Source organism: Candoia aspera, chromosome 9 (assembly GCF_035149785.1).
Source record: "Candoia aspera isolate rCanAsp1 chromosome 9, rCanAsp1.hap2, whole genome shotgun sequence".
Classification (NCBI taxonomy): Eukaryota; Metazoa; Chordata; class Lepidosauria; order Squamata; family Boidae; genus Candoia; species Candoia aspera.
This window is the reverse complement of record NC_086161.1, coordinates 23,993,583-24,009,724: the sequence shown is the minus strand read 5'-3', so window position 1 is coordinate 24,009,724 and position 16,142 is coordinate 23,993,583. Positions and strand designations below refer to the sequence as shown.

Here is a 16,142-nt window from a genome sequence, read left to right as displayed (position 1 = left end):
CATATAAAAATGTAACAAAAATGTAACATATACATACATACATACATACATACTTATAGGAATAGGAATATATCCTAAAAATACAAAAGTAACCTGGATTTCAATCTTATCGTTCTTTGAATGGCTATTCCGTTTTGGGGGGAGGGCTTTGATTTTGGGCCCATCTTGAAATAATGAGCAGGACTGATACAAGAATGAATTTGTCTTTGTGATCTGCACGTAGCTGAAAAGAGAAGGAGAGAGGGCTTTTAAAGTCAGATATTTTAAGTGCATAATAAATTAGGTGCACACGATCGTGATTCCTGAAACCATCATCCTGATACATCTCTTCTCGCTTCAGAGGAAATGCAAACTCCAGGAATCTGAGAATGAGTTTAGAGATCACGAGGTTAAGGGAGCAGAGAAAGATAAGTAGTCTTCATGCCTTTATTTGGCTCATTTCCTTTTGCCCTTGATTTCTAATCTTTCACTTTCATCCCTCTTTGTTTCTGTGGCTTGAAAAGCTAGAAATGGAACTTTCCTACAATGAAAATCGTACAGGTTTAAGTATTCGAAGAGCCAACGGACATCACTCTCTGGACATTGACATTTTCCCCCATTGTTTTTTGCCCGTTGAATTCAACGCCTAATAAATGGGAGAGATCTCTGGGGAAATCTAAAATATTGAAATAACTCTTGGAATGATATTTAACTAAATATTGAAATAACTCCTGGCCATGATATTAAACATTAAGTTAGCTTTAATTATTTAAATGAAAATTATTGACCCATCAGATCATTTCCAAACCCTGAACCAACCCTGAAGAGGATGGGCCTCTTTCTTGGGTGGGGTCTGGGGCAACTCCCCCCCCCCCACAAACAATGTAATGTACTCTTTAATTACTTCTAAATACCAGCAACTTGCAGACAAAAATATGATGCTAAAGGCACAGCTGGGCATCAGCTGCTCACGCTTTTAGTTTGGCGGTCTGGTTGATTCTGTGCGGATGAAAAATCCCATTGAAATCTATTATATGGGGCTGATGGCCAAACTACATGTTACACCATTTTCAGAGTGTACAGCAGATACCTATTACAAAATGACTGTTATGGCAAACTAGGAATGGCTAATTCATTAAATAGGCTATCACATGGTTAAAGGCATCTTGGTAAAATTGAATCTGATCAGATGGTATATTTGGGTGTAGATCATAACACACTAACAGCAGTGACTGGGTCTTCACAGTTAAGTTTCACATGTCTTCAAAGGCTCCTTGCTGCAAATTCATAGCCTGGTGAGAGGAAGGACTGCCCACTAGTGTCCTCATGGTCCATTCCACACATGTACACATCACCCGAACAGGTGTATTCCTTAGGTCTGCAGCTGGAGATCAAGACTACCCAAATCACCCAACTGAAAATGAAAAGCTGCCCACATAGAGCACCAACCAAGCTGCCCTCGTGAACCCAACATTAGAGATTAGAGTTTATTAGAATGTCTTTTGAACAGTACATAACTGCATCTCAGTGTTGTGGTCCAAGGGAACAGGAGGTGCCACATATACCATATTCCCAGTAACCTCATACAGTAGTTTGTGACAAGTGATGGATGATGAGAGCATAGCTGGTACCCTGCAGCAGAACCAATGCCTCTGTTCCCACGTGGACACCAAAATCAGCCACTTGTTATTGGCTGATATTGTTTTATCAGGTAGACCTAAAAAGAACATTGGAGTCATGTTTGAGCGCTTTCAGATGCAATCACCCGATATTCGGAGTACACTCTAGACAGTACAAATTATGGACTCTATTGCTAGAGGGCATTGTTTCTCAACCTCAACTTTAAGATGCAGGGACTTCAACTCCTAGAATTCCCTAGCCAGCACGGATGGATTGAGGCACAGAGCAGTTTAAAGATGAGGTTCTCCCAAAAAAAAAAGGGGGGGGGGAATTAACAGGACACTTCCAGAAAGCTCTGCCATTAGAGTAAGATTTTTCTCACTACTTGTAGTGATCAGGGTGGAAGAGTTACCCTCAAATTAGTTATCTACGTTCCTTCTCCCAGGATTCTAATAGCTGACTGAAATATAAGATCTAAGATATAAATCGAGATAAAAACTATCTCTTCTGGAGAAATTTGCTTATGGAACTGGAACTGGGGGTTTGACCCCCTCTTGCTGTTTTTCCACATCTGCAGGTACACACTGTGGATGGAAAAGGGGCAACAGACTTGAATATATTTCATTTAAAAAAAAAAAAAACCATGCAAAGGGACTTTCTTCCGAGCTGGCATGGAGAGGATTTTACTGTTTCCACTTTTAATTCAGGCTAAAAGGCTTCTTTAGTTTAGAAGTGCCATTCAGGGACTATTTAATATTTTTAAAGTAGGCAGGAAAACGTAGCCCAAATTAAAATGTGATTTTTAAAAAACCATATTGCTAACATAGCATTTAGAAAGGTCATTGTGGAAGCCTTCTGAAATGAAAAGGAAAGGCAGTAGGATTCAAAGAGCCACCAAAAATCTTGCTTGGGACCAAAACCCCCCCCAAAAACCTCACACTCCAAAAAAGAGAGATGAGTAGAATGAGAATGCTTTATACAGGTCATCCTTGTTTAGCGACCACAATTGGGACCTGCAACTAGGTTGTTAAGCGAAGCGGTTGCGAGTGAAACGACGACTGAGCTTTTACTTCACAGACCTGCGGTGGTCGTAAATATGAAGATTGGTCACAAAGTTACTTTTTCATCACCGTCGTAACCGCAAATGGTCACTAAATGAGGCGGTTGCTAATCGAGGACTACCTGTATTGCTATTCCATTCCTTCCTTGCAAAGTCGGGTTTTATGGAGTGTCTTCTCCATTGCCTCCTAAGAAAAAACACAGAAGTAGCAAAGGTGAAGAAAGCAGAACAGTGATTTGGTGACAGTGACCAGTAGTGCCCTGTAAACACAAATGAACAAACATAGCAATTTCAGACTAAATTATGATACATGAAAGTTCCTTGTAATTATTTTGAGGTAACCAGTTGCTACCTAAGATTCATGCGCTCTTTGAAGGGGCACCTCCAAAAGTCATTTGCATATCTGTAAAAGGATTCAGTAAGCTGTGAGGATATACTAGTCGAGATAGGATATACTGTGAGAATACACTAGTGCGTGTCGCTGGACACAATTTATGGGCAACTGTTGTAGTGCTCACACTTGTGCAACTAAATCTGGGGCTGGGTGAAGAAATGTGTTTTCTGTTGCATGGACCCAAAAGCCCGCGATCCAGGGGTCTTGCAAATATGCCCGTTGATACGGTCCTTCCATATTCTACCGAGCTTTTGAGGAACAGGCGGAACAGCTGAATAGGATGCAAGCAGAAGAGAGGGAGTAAGGAACTGTGTCCCGGTGATCACCAGGGCCAGTTGCCACGGAATGCTGCAAGTGCTTTCAGCAGTAGAGCAGGGCTGCTGTGGTGCATGTTGGGGGGAGGTGAGGAATGACTCAGCCGTCCTACAAGCTGAGGTCTACCACAATACGCTTGTAAACCAGTGTGTTCCCCTTGAAGCTGGGGGCCAGGAGGACACTCATGTCCTCCAAAGGGATAGGCTGGAAAGCTCGTGGAGCTTGGACAGAGAGTTCTTGGAACTTCACAAACTTCTGCTTGTCTTCATCCCAAAGGTAGATGTGGGTAAAGGAGAAGTCACTACCCAGAGCCATATAACGATGCTGAGATATCTGGAAAGGCTCCATCACCATGGAGCCTCGAGAGGGCAGGTTCTGCACCTCTGTGAATCGCAGCCCTTCCCACTTGACCACCTTGGAATCACCAATGTAACGGCTCAGACACAGGTAGTTGTCTCTCTCTATCTGGAAATGCCTGACCATCTGAACATCCATTACTTCTGCGACGTCACCCAGGTGGGCAAACTGCTTCTGTGAGCGATTCCATTGGTAGTTGATAGGGGCCTGGGAGCTGCTAGAGATGATCAGTCGGGGTTTCCCATCTACCTCCAGGTGCTCCACATCGGTGTCACGATGCCACGAGTGCAGGTCTTGGTGGGAATAGAAGCCATTCTGGTTCCAGCGATACAGGCTGGTAGAGCCCGCCTTGGAGCTGTCGGCGATGACAAAGAACCACTCATTGTCGATCTGGAAGGCCTCGATGTCATTGGGCTTCCGGATCTTCTGGCTGTCAATATCTTGGATCTTAACGAACTTGTCAATGTTGGTGTCCCAGCGGTAAATATAGGAGCCCCCAAAAAGCTGAGCCACCACAACGTACAGGTGGGATTCTACCACAATCGGTTTGCAGTAAACCGCTGAGTGAGCTGCAAGAGAGAATTGGAAAGGGTCAGCACAGAACACCGACCGACAGCAGGCGCGCTCTGTGAGCACCGCTGCATCACAAGGAGCCCAAACGTCCTCTGTGCCCGTCTGAGTAGGTGAGCGAGCTGGCGGGAGAGGATGGGGGTCGAGGTCCAGTACTGAGATTCTCACCTGATCGAAACGCCGCTATCGTTTAAATACGGGATACCCAAAGAGTGACCTTGGGACCTCCCAAGTGGAATTCCTTACTCTCGCACCTGCCGAGAGGAGTGTCTACGCCTCTTATCCCCTCCTGCTGCGGTAATGGGGAGCTGCAGGCTAACATTTCCAGGGAACGACACATCTGGGGAGGCTCCTTTGAAACCCTATGGATGGCAAGGGACAGGTTCTGGTCCCCGTGCCTTTTAGGAGAGGGCCTGGGGAGAAGACCCCATGGTGGAAGGCAGCGTAAGTCAGGGCAAGAAGTCAAACACCCAAGGCAGGCAATTTAAACGTAATCTGAGATAATGTTAGGAAAACGGAAGGGAACTTTCTGTAACGACTGTTTGCAGAATGTGGTTGCTAGGTCTGATTCCCGCAGTGTGCCAAGAGCTAGACAGTCGGCTGTTACTGGGTTTGGGAGAATTTTTCTTTGAATCCTTTTACTTTATTTCTGTAAGCTCCTTAGAGACATTTTGGAATGGAGCATCTCATAAATCGAAGGGAGGGAGGGAGAAGGAAGGAAGGAAGGGGGGAAGGGTGGCTCTCAATCCTGGCAACTTTAAGATGGGTGGACTCCAGCTCCCAGAATTCCCCAGCCAGCATCGCTAGCTGGGAGTTGGAGTCCACCCATCTTAAAGTTGCCAGGGTTGAGAACCACGGTCTAGAATATCCAGGGTGCATAGAGCCGCCAGATTCTTACATCGGAGAGAAGAATTGTGCATTTGTTCTCAATGCAATCCTCCCCCCCACAACAAATGGGTGTTGGTGAAAATGTGTACAGTGCCCGTAATACAACCTTCCCTATCCTGCACCCTCTGAAGATGTTGGACTACAGCTCCCAGAATTCTTTGCCAGATGGCCTTCCCAGCCAACATGGACTTGCACTTTTAGAATGCAGCAAAGCTAGCTTGAGTTTGAGAAACTTCATCCAACCATCCTGTCCGATCCAACAGGGTGGGCAAATTTTGGGTCTCTTCTATGAAGCAGTGACATCCAACGGAAAGCAGAAGACCTGTTTCTCTGCCACAGCATCTGCCTTGTGGAACAATGCTTCTCCCGTGATCTGATCCCTCGTGGCCTCCTATAAAACCTTAAAGATTTGACCAAGACTTGGACCAGGATATCTGGTGAGACTGGTTTGTATGATGGTTTGTATATTTTGGGGGGTTCTGAGTCAGACCTTGATAGTATGGCACTGCATTGCTTGTGGTTGTCATTCATTCATTCATTCATTCATTCATTCATTCATTCATTTGTGCTGTTCTTGTTTTAAATGGTTGGGATAGGCAGCCATATAAGTCTTTTAAATAAATCTGCAGGGGATCTCTTTTTCACAGCCTGAGGTGACCTTCCTCCCTAAAGATTCCTCACCCCACACTGTGAATGGGTCCTCAACCTTTCCCTTGCTGTATGTGCCCAATCTGTTGCCTTCCAACCACACCAGGGTGAACAGATGTCCCCTTTTGCCCTGCAGCTGTGCCTTACCAGGGATGCGGTCAAAGTCTCGTAGCTTGCGCTCAACGTAGTCCCACTTCAGGATGGTACAGCTGCTGGAGCTTGGCTGGGCCAGAGCCACGTAGAGGTCGCTGGAATATGTGAAGGGCTCAGCAGATACAGACTGGAAGGGCAGAACCTGGTGCACCACAAAGTCTGGGGTGGGGGAGAAGAACCAATCATGTTTAAGGGGCTCCCATAAAACCTGGAGGAATTTACAATCAAGATACCAGAACCACAAAATGTGGTTTCCATCCAAGGATCCCCCTGAGCTAGGGGCATCCACAATAGAGGTCAAAAAAGTCAAGTTGGTGGCCAGGACCACGTGATCAAAGGCTCACTGTCAGGATGGAAGATCCTGCCACTATTTGGTAATGGGATTTGCAGTAATTAGTTTAGCATACCTGCAGGGTTGTTGGGAATGCTTTGTAGTTATTAGTTAGGCATGTAGGACCATTAGGATTGTTGATTAGGATGCTTAGTCGAACGGCTGGTACAAGGCTGACACAAATGGCATGGCATTATCAGCTTGTTAGTGAAGGATTTATGACTAAGGAATGAAAGAACTGTGAGAAGAAAGGAGGGGTTGTCACAGAGTGAATTCCTCATCTGGGAGTGGGGTGGTGCAAAGGTTGAAGATGTAACTGACATTTTGCACGGGCTTTTTAGTCTAGTCTTTGCATTGGAAATGATCACTTGTATTAAATAAAGATCTCTTCCATATCCTTTAATGGCTTGTGGCAAGAGTCTTTGAATTAATAACAAACAGGATCACGACCTTCACACTCACCCTGGTTTTACATGCAACACATGGGGCTTCAATCATGGGGGCACAGCTGCCCTTTTGACTGTTCTGACCCCTCCTGTGGATGTCTTCACATGCACCAAAGCCTTGAGTGTCATCAGCATAGTCCCTTCAAAACTTTTCATTTGTATTTATTTTATTAATGGCTTCAGTCAAGTCTTGCCCCTTGCTTCCCAAAGACCCGCTCCGAGGCAGCAGTCACAGTGCCATACTCATATGGCACCTCCGTTTCCAAAACATTTTCTCCCCAGTTGTGCAGCTTTTCAGCTGTTTTCAACCACTGGTTGGATATCATCCAATCCAGGGAATTGTATTGTCCTATTTGATGCCCAGTACTCTGCTGTTGTGTTTTTTAAAATATTTGTGCTATATTTAAAACACCAGCTGATCATAAGGCAGACTGGCATCTGGGCCTCATTTTCTATATGCAATCTTTTTTTTTTTTAGAAATTCCAGTAGCCTCACTGAAAATTTGTCAAATAATGTCCATAATACTTTTTAGGTTAACTGACGTAAAATCCTGTAATTTTACAAATGAATCCATCCTTTTGTCTGTGACTTCTCCTAGCAGAAAGAAGTGGAAATAGGAAAAGTTTCACCAGCAAATCCTCATTTTACTAGCTAGCTTTTAACAAATGCATGGTGGTTGTTAAGGAAAAAATGATGGCAACCTCACCCTGAGCTCCAGAGGCAGCTGGAGAACATGAATGTAACTCTGATAAACCAAATTCTTGACCTGATTTATGAGTTCTGATGCCATTTCTTAGACGGCCATGCAAAGACATCCCTTCCTACCTGTGGTGATACAGTCAAAGTCCTTCAGAGGGAGCTCTCGGATCTTCTGGCCTTGGTACTGGGGGGGACCACCACAGAAAATGGCAGGCATACTTGTGTTGGTGTTCTCCATCCATTCTATCAACCATTTGATCTTGCAATCACAGGTCAAAGAATTCCCTCGAAGGTCTCTATGGGGAGGGAAAATTTGAGGACCATCAATGAACTTCTCCAGCTCAACTCTAAAGACAAGGCCCTATATCAGGGTTTCTCTAGCAGGGTTCCATGGAACCCTAGGGTTCCGCGAGAGGTCACTAGGGGTTCCCTGGGAAATCATGATTTATTTAAAGAATATTTCAAATTCAGGCAACTTCACATTAAAGAGGTATGTTTCATTCTTTAGTTTAAGAACACCATTAATGCACATGTACAGGCCTACCCATGCAACGAATAGAATCATTTTGTGATTCCTGGCCTCTATTTGAGCCTGAATGTGCAGGAGTTCCTTGAGGACTGAAAAATTTTTCAAGGGTTCCTCCAGGGTCAAAAGGTTGAGAAAGGCTGCCCTATGTAGTCCCTAAAGAAACAAACCAAGTGTGGAAATGGGGTCAGCTCTATCGTGGGGCTGAACTAGAAATGAAAATTTGGTTCTAGCACTAATGGCCCATCTTTCTCTTTGACTGTAAGACCCATCAAGAGCTGCCTTCGGACAACTTGCTTTACTGAATTAACCCATTTGCTGCATTTGCGTATTGAACCATAAACCTATCACTGGTCGGGTAGTCGGTAAAAGCTAAACCACACACACGGCTGGGGAATGTTATGACCTCATTGTTTGCCATCTACGTTAGGATGATTCCTGAACTGGTCCCTGGTAATTAATCAGCAGAATGAGGATGAGGACAGAGAATGATGCACAATCCCTAACATAGCCCAATACTGTCCTTTTTTAATGAAGTGTGTGTGTTACACAAATTAAGGTTTGGATCGTCCTGTTACATATCTGAAAGGTCTCTCTACAGCCAATTAAGTCAATGTCTTCTGGCCCTGTGCCCTGCTCTAGTGCCCCCTGGGTAAGTGGGAATTCAGCTCCAGTTCTCTCACTTTCAGCACATCATTCTTTTAATGGCTAGGCAGCTGGGCTAAGCGAATATGCAATTTACATCTTTAAAAACCTGGAATCCTATCCAGTCATACTTAAGTTACACATTCTTGTTTCTAAGTCTCTCTGGTTTCAGTGCAAAAATAATAGATGTGTGTTTAAACCATGTTCCCTCATATTCCATTCATTATTCACACCCATTGATTTTGGAACTTGGACTTAAATTGTCCCAGTTGGCTGGATTCACCCAAAGACTTTGCCTTAGTTCTTTTAACTAAAGCTAATCTTTGGATGCAGTCTCGATGACCTACTGTTGACGAAATTAACAATCGTATGGGTAGACAGAGCCCCAAAGACATTTCTACTTTCAGAAAGAATTAGCCAGATTACCATAGGCCTCTAGTAGAATACACAATGATGTTTCATGCATCATGAGGTCATTGTGCAAAGGGCACAAATTATGTAATTTGTGTAATTTGCATGATGATGTCATGTTGCCCATGATGTCACTTGCCCATCTAGTACCCCTAATGGCCACCCACATGCTATTATTCCTGTTACTGTTATTTTTAAAGTATTCCCAACCTAAGAGGGCCTTACAGATCACTAAGTATATCCAAAGGCTTCAGGAGATCTCTGGGCAGCGTCTGCAGGTTGTTGTTGGCCAAAGATCTGAAAGAAAGGAAGGACAGCTGTTTTGTGCCAAACATTTCATTGTCCTCACATTAAGACTGAACAATGGAAGTTGCAAGCTGCAGCTATGCTTTTTGAAAGATTCTTCAATGTGCAAAGTTGCAAGCTGCAGCTATGCTTTTTGAAAGATTCTTCAATGTGCAAAGGTTCATCCTTTTTAAGAGTCGTGAAGAGTTGTACAACTGAAAAAAAAAATCCCAGTACTCTCTTCCACTTTGCAGCAAGACAAAAGGTTCAAAAATACTCCACCATTCAAGGTAGAGAAATTCTAGAACCCTGAAAATGAGGTAGAAAAACAGAAGCCTCCTTCTCAGGGGAAGAATTCTTCCAAAAATCTGAAGACTTAATTCATCTCAGAGGTCCTGATCACCGTGAGGATAGATACCATGTTTTCTTTGACTTGCTACCAAGAGAGAAAATTATCTTAGGCTCCAGACTCTTTAGCCAGATGGGTGTGAAATGAGCTCTGTGCATTGGTGTAAGTGAAAACTCACAGATGCGTCAGGGACTTAAGCCCACGAAAGGCATTTTTTGACAGAGACTGGATGTCATTGTTCTCAATGAACCTGAGGAAAAAGAACAAGATGATAAGGGGCCATGTTTTGGTAAGGTTCCCCCTACATTTTCTACATCACCCACCCACCCACCCACCCACCCAAGGGAGCCCCAGGCCCACCGCTCCTCACCACACGCCGCAGAGTCGCCACGACCACCAAGGCCCGGCCCGGGCGGCCGTCCCATCCAGGGCTCGTCGCTCTGGCGGCTCGCCACTCCGCCGACCGCTGCCAGGCCAGCCTCGCTGCCGAGGCCCAGGGGCCAGAAAAACACCAGGCCCGCCGCCCCTCGCCGCAAGCCGCAGTCGTCGTGAGCCCCCCAAGCCCCGTTGCCGAGGCTCGTCCGGAACCGCGGAGACGCTCAGGCCACCCCTCCACGCCGTCGAGGCCGCCGCGTCGCCCGGCTCCGGCCCGCTCAGCTCGCCGCACCAGCCCGCGGGCCGCAGAGTCCCCGGGGACCTCCCGACGCCCGCCGCAGCCCGCCGCTCACCGCCAGTCCAGGCACCCAAGTCCAGGCGGGGAAGACCGACGAATCCAAGCCCGGGCTACTTAAATTAAGCCCAGGCGATCCTTGTCCACCTCAGCCCCACCAGCGGCAAGGCGGGGGGTTGGTCAAACGGGCCTAAAGAGCCGAAAGCCCCCGAAATTCCGCAGCGCCGAGAGGGAAGGAGCGGCAGCTTAACTCATTGAGTTAACTATTTCTCTTAATTGCAAGAGAAAAAGGATTTTTTAAAAGCCACTTAAGATATGGAAGTTCATGTATTATCCCACCTGGCAATTTCCACAGATTTTTATATGCCAGCCAGAAATTATTTAAGAACTTTATTCCAATATCATTTTATGGAACTTACAGACTGTATCTTACTGAATAAACGTCTGTCTCAACTGCATTTCCTTCCCAGACTGACATTCTGATCAGGTTCTAGCAAAGAGAAGCTGGCACTGATTTTCACAGCGCATGGAGACTGGCATTTTGGGCAGCTCTTAAAGGGCTCCAGCCCAGAGAAGCCTCTAATAAGCCTGACCTTTCTGCAGGTGGACATTTCGCAGGGATAGTCAGTCAGACAGACAGACAGAAACATAAATTCTCATTCCAAGGATTTAATTTGCTGAGATATATAGATGTACTGTGGTAAACAGCTTCAACAGATGTTTTCAAGATTCACTTCTGCCCCACCAGATTTCTTGATGAAGATTGTTAATCTGTATCCCAAAGATGTCTTCAAAACTTGAGTCTGCTTCTCTCCTCTTCTATCACCATGATTTTGTCTAGATTAGAACTAGAACTATGCCTCCTGAGGAATCTGTATAACGACCAAGCAGCAACAGTAAGGACAGACCACGGAACAACGGACTGGTTTAAGATTGGGAAAGGAGTACGGCAGGGCTGTATCCTCTCACCCTACCTATTCAACTTGTATGCAGAACACATCATGCGACAAGCTGGGCTTGAGGAATCCAGGGCTGGAGTTAAAATCTCTGGAAGAAACATTAACAATCTCAGAGATGCAGATGATACCACTTTGATGGCTGAAAGCGAAGAGGAACTGAGGAGCCTTATGATGAAGGTGAAAGAAGAAAGTGCAAAAGCTGGCTTGCAGCTAAACCTCAAAAAAACCAAGATGATGGCAACCAGCTTGATTGATAACTGGCAAATAGAGGGAGAAAATGTAGAAGCAGTGAAAGACTTTGTATTTCTGGGTGCGAAGATTACTGCAGATGCTGACTGCAGTCAGGAAATCAGAAGATGTTTAATCCTTGGGAGAAGAGCAATGACCAATCTCGATAAAATAGTTAAGAGCAGAGACCTCACACTGACAACAAAGGTCCGCCTAGTTAAAGCAATGGTGTTCCCCGTAGTAACATATGGCTGCGAGAACTGGACCATGAGGAAGGCTGAGAGAAGGAAGATCGATGCTTTGGAACTGTGGTGTTGGAGGAAAATTCTGAGAGTGCCTTGGACTGCCAGAAGATCCAACCAGTCCATCCTCCAGGAAATAAAGCCAGACTGCTCACTTGAGGGAACGATATTAAAGGCAAAACTGAAATACTTTGGCCACATCATGAGAAGACAGGACACCCTGGAGAAGATACTGATGCTAGGGAGAGTGGAGGGCAAGAGGAAGAGGGGCCGACCAAGGGCAAGATGGATGGATGATATTCTGGAGGTGACGGACTCATCCCTGGGGGAGCTGGGAGTGTTGACGACCGACAGGAAGCTCTGGCGTGGGCTGGTCCATGAAGTCACGAAGAGTCGGAAGCGACGAAATGAATAAACAACAAGAACTAACACATTGGGAGGAGGAGGCAAAACTCTGGATAACTGTGAGACAAATAACTTTGTTGTTTGAGCTTCTGTAGATCCTCATCTATTTCATCTATATACTACCAAAACTGTCGTGTCTGGTTGTTTGTAACCTTTAACTGGGCAAAACAGTGCATCATAGGGCAACCATTTTTGAACCAAGGTACCTCAAATGGGCTAACTTAAAGAATGTTTCCAAAATCTGGGACCCATGGCAAAGTTGTGGCTGCTTCAGCACTACTGGGCCTTCTGACTATACTTCCCAGAAACCCTGAGGTTGCGTGGTGCAAGGGAAGATGGGAGGAGCATATCCATGCCCTCTTTCCTGCCTCCCTCTGGCCCCTTCGCCCAATCACCTGGTGGAGGGCCCATCAGGTGAGCAGCGATTGGCTGCTTTGGAACCAAGGCTGAAATTTGAAATCTCTTAATGAGGGTGGGCAGTGAGGGAAGCACAAGGGAGTGACTTGGATGCCTGCTGCGAGGTGGGGCTGGCTGGGGAGCACCAGCAGTTGTGGGCAAGCCCTCTTCCTCCCTGGAGGGAAGGGGCCCTTGGGGACATGCCAGGAAGGGGTGCAGGTTTCCTCATGGTCTGTGGCTCCCTTTGTTCTCCCTCACCCCTGCAAAGTGGCAGGCAGTTCCATGGGTCAGCCGAGGAGGAGGAGTGATTTCTGATGCTCCCTGCCAGCTTTCCACAAGCAAAGTCAATGGGGAAGCCTGCGGGAAGTCAGAAGTCGCTCCCGCTTCCACTGCTTTTTTGCTCACCCGTGGTCATTCTGTTTCTCTGTTTAGGTAAGGAAATATCTCTGACAGGATAACCCAACAGGTCATGGATTGTCTAGTAGGGTATAGTCCTGAGTATTAACTGTGGAGTATATACCTGTTGTTGGGAAGAAAGGAGGGAAGCAGGTGATGGTAGAAAATAGCACAAAAAAGGAAACCAGCATTAAAGCAGGAGGTGGGGGTGACTCAAATATGTGTTGCTGGTTAACATACATAGTGTTACCTATCTTGGTTTTTGTGCAGTTCATGAAAAATAATTCAACGAATTCTAAGTGCCCTGTTTCGCATGACATCCATCCCTGCAATTCTGTTTCTCAAGGACCGTCACCTTGAGCTTAGCGAGAGCATCCTGCACCTTTCTGATGCCAGTGTTGCGCCCATTGATTCTTTTGTGTACTCTGGGTAGAGCAGAGGTGTCCTCAGGGTGTGGTGAAAAAAAGTCGAGATGGTGGCTACAATGGTGCAATCAAAGCTCTGCTTATTTATGTGTGACACGCATAAAAAAACAGGTGGTGCTTTGATCATGCTCATCATGGCCACCATCTTGATTTTTTTCTGAGCATATCCTGACGATGCTCCTGGGCCAGCATAAAGTATACCGGGCCTTGCTGACGCATGACAGCATGTACCAACCTGGAGGATGAGGATCTGTCCGTTGCGGTTGTGTATGACATTGTGAGATTCTGTAAGAGTTTAGAGACAACTTGAGGAGAGTCCAGACAATCTGTGTCTCACACTTTGTCTGCGCCACTGTGCTGTATTTGTGTCAGCTGTTACGGCCATTGAATGCTTTGGACTTGAAGGCAGATGTCTTCTTTGGAGCACACAGGTGTGTGCAAGTAGCACCTTCCTGCAGGTCCTTAATCCATGCCTGGCTTTTCCTGTAATCAGGCTACACTGGAAGAGGACAGCTGCATGGTTCAGAGAAAAACGCAGCTTCTTTAAAGAGACTGGTGGGCACTCCCACATGCTTGAAGGCACATTTTTCTCCCCAATATGATGAGATGCCCAGCTGTTCTTGCAATAGCAGTTTCAGGTTAGACGTCTGTTTGTACCCAAGTCCAAACTATCACACAGCACTTCTACAGGGAAATGTCATTGTCCAGTTGACAAACACACAAACACACACAGATATTGTGGTGTTTGCAGGGGGCATCAAAAATGACAAGATGGTGGTCATGACCACATGACCAAAGCCCTGCCTCTTTTGTATGCACTTTGACCTTACAGACATGTACAAAAGGAGCGGGCTTGGATCTTCTGGTTGCAACTACTACCTTGACTTTATGGGCACCTTTATAGGCTGCCATGCAAAAACGTGCCACGAACCCAAAGGCTACAGCAGGCTGCAATGCAACTGCCGGCTGACTGGTGATGTTCATGTCTCTGTTTTTTCTAGGCTGGATTTGTGTTGGCACAGTAAGAGTTGGAAGGTGGGTCCTATGCCAAAGGGTGTAAGAAAAACCCTGGCAAGGATAGTTCCAGGTAAGGCGCACCTGGCATTCCAAAAGCACTGGAAGGGGGGGGTCACTTTTCTCCAACTCTCCATTTCCTCCCACCTTCACCCCGGATGGTTCTCAGATTATGCCTGAGTCTGTTGAGCTGCTTTAAAAAGCAAGGTGGAACTCGAGGGGGAAAGAAGGGGAGGCTGCCAGAGGGGCGAGACAGAAATTATGTGAAGAAATGCAAATCAATACATTTCTTTTCAAGATTCCTCAGTAGCAACCTGTGGCCATTAGGCATTTCTCGAGCACCTGTATGGGTGATGCCCATTTGAACTCTGGTTGTTAAAATCAGGGATGTCGGGGGGGGTGTCCTGGGGGGTCAAAAAAGTCAAGATGGCCACATGAACAAAGACCCATGGCTTTTAAGGGGTGGGGCTTCTATTGCACAGTCATGGCCACCTTGACTTTTTTGATGCCCCCCTCCTCTGCGAATCCACCCTGGCTACCAGCCTGGGAGAAAATTTCTGCGAAGAGATGCTTCTCCTGAAATATTACCTCTTCCAATAAAGACCTGAGTCACCCGCCCTAAAGTATTTTCCTTTGAATTAATCTTGTCTACACATTTAGATAATCAAGTACACATATATTATTGCGGTTTTGTCTCTGTAATATAAAATTTATTAACTAGAAAGAAACCCAACATTATTTACAAGCTCCTACTTAGAAAAACTTAGAATATACACACAAGTAAAATAATTATAGTATCGAACAAAGAACTCTTAAAGTAGAATTGGCCTCCCGGCCCAGAATCTTCTAGAAGAAGCTGAAGGGGACTATCGCCAAGGACAGCCAAATTTGGGGTAACCAAACCATAGAGAGATGTCCATTTCTCTCTCCCGCTCCACAAAAAACTTGACTCTCCCCACTGAGGTCCAGCAGGCTGCCTCCTCCCTCTCCTTCTGTGCGTCCCGCTTCATCTGCTCCCGGAGCGGCCGTTGCTCATCCGAGATGGGCTCCGAGACCTCCAGGTCCTGGGGTGGCGTCCTCCAAGGGATGAAAGTCGCCCCTTCATAGGGGGGGGATGAAGAGGGATCCTTGGGCAGTGGGCCTCTGTCTGCTCTTTGGACGATGCTGGACTGCCAGAGGTTTGGTGCCAGGTCAGCTGGCTTACTCAGCATTCCAACAGCTCCAGCTTGGGGTCTCCAGCCCTGGGTGTGCGGAAACTGAGAAGCTAAGGGCCCTGTGGCAGGTGGGATTGGGGCAAGGGACGCCTGCCTCCACAGCGGCTTTGGTTGTTGAATCGGCCCGGAGAGTAACGGCGGTTTTTGCCAAGGGTGCGAATGTGGCTTAGGTATGAGATGGGATGAAGGTCTGGACAGGAGCTGTGCAGGTACTTTTGTCACAGGGTATGAGGGTGGCTTGTATGGGGGAAGCAGTGCAGGGTTAGGTAGGAATTGCAACGGTGGCTTAGTCAGAGGTTGTGAGGACGGATTAGCTAATGTTCTAGGCAAAAGCCTGGCCTTCGGAACAAGGTTTTCTGGAACAGGATTGTAAGATGGAACTGAGTGGACTTTCTTGCTTGGCATAGATGAAACGTTGCTCTTCCCCAGTGGGTACAACACTTGCATGGACTCCATCATTTGTAAAGCCAGGTTGGTCCTGGGGACTGGCTTCGGTGCGTCTTCTGCTTCTGTTCT

The 16,142-nt window shown here is 46.3% G+C and overlaps 2 protein-coding genes across 2 annotated transcripts; one reads left to right on the top strand and one right to left on the bottom strand.

Moving 5' to 3' along the window:
* Positions 1-3,348: 3,348 nt before the first annotated feature.
* LOC134502892 (leucine-rich repeat LGI family member 3-like) lies at positions 3,349-9,186 on the bottom strand. Its single transcript, XM_063311411.1, has 4 exons — positions 9,179-9,186; positions 7,588-7,757; positions 5,979-6,143; positions 3,349-4,294 (listed from the first exon to the last, which is right to left on the bottom strand). Exons 1-4 carry the CDS (start codon positions 9,184-9,186, stop codon positions 3,477-3,479), a joined length of 1,161 nt encoding a protein of 386 aa, XP_063167481.1. The 3' UTR covers positions 3,349-3,476.
* Positions 9,187-9,945: 759 nt separating this feature from the next.
* Positions 9,946-10,473, top strand: LOC134502890 (basic salivary proline-rich protein 3-like). Its single transcript, XM_063311410.1, has one exon. It carries the CDS (start codon positions 9,946-9,948, stop codon positions 10,471-10,473), a length of 528 nt encoding a protein of 175 aa, XP_063167480.1.
* The last annotated feature ends 5,669 nt before the right edge of the window (positions 10,474-16,142 follow it).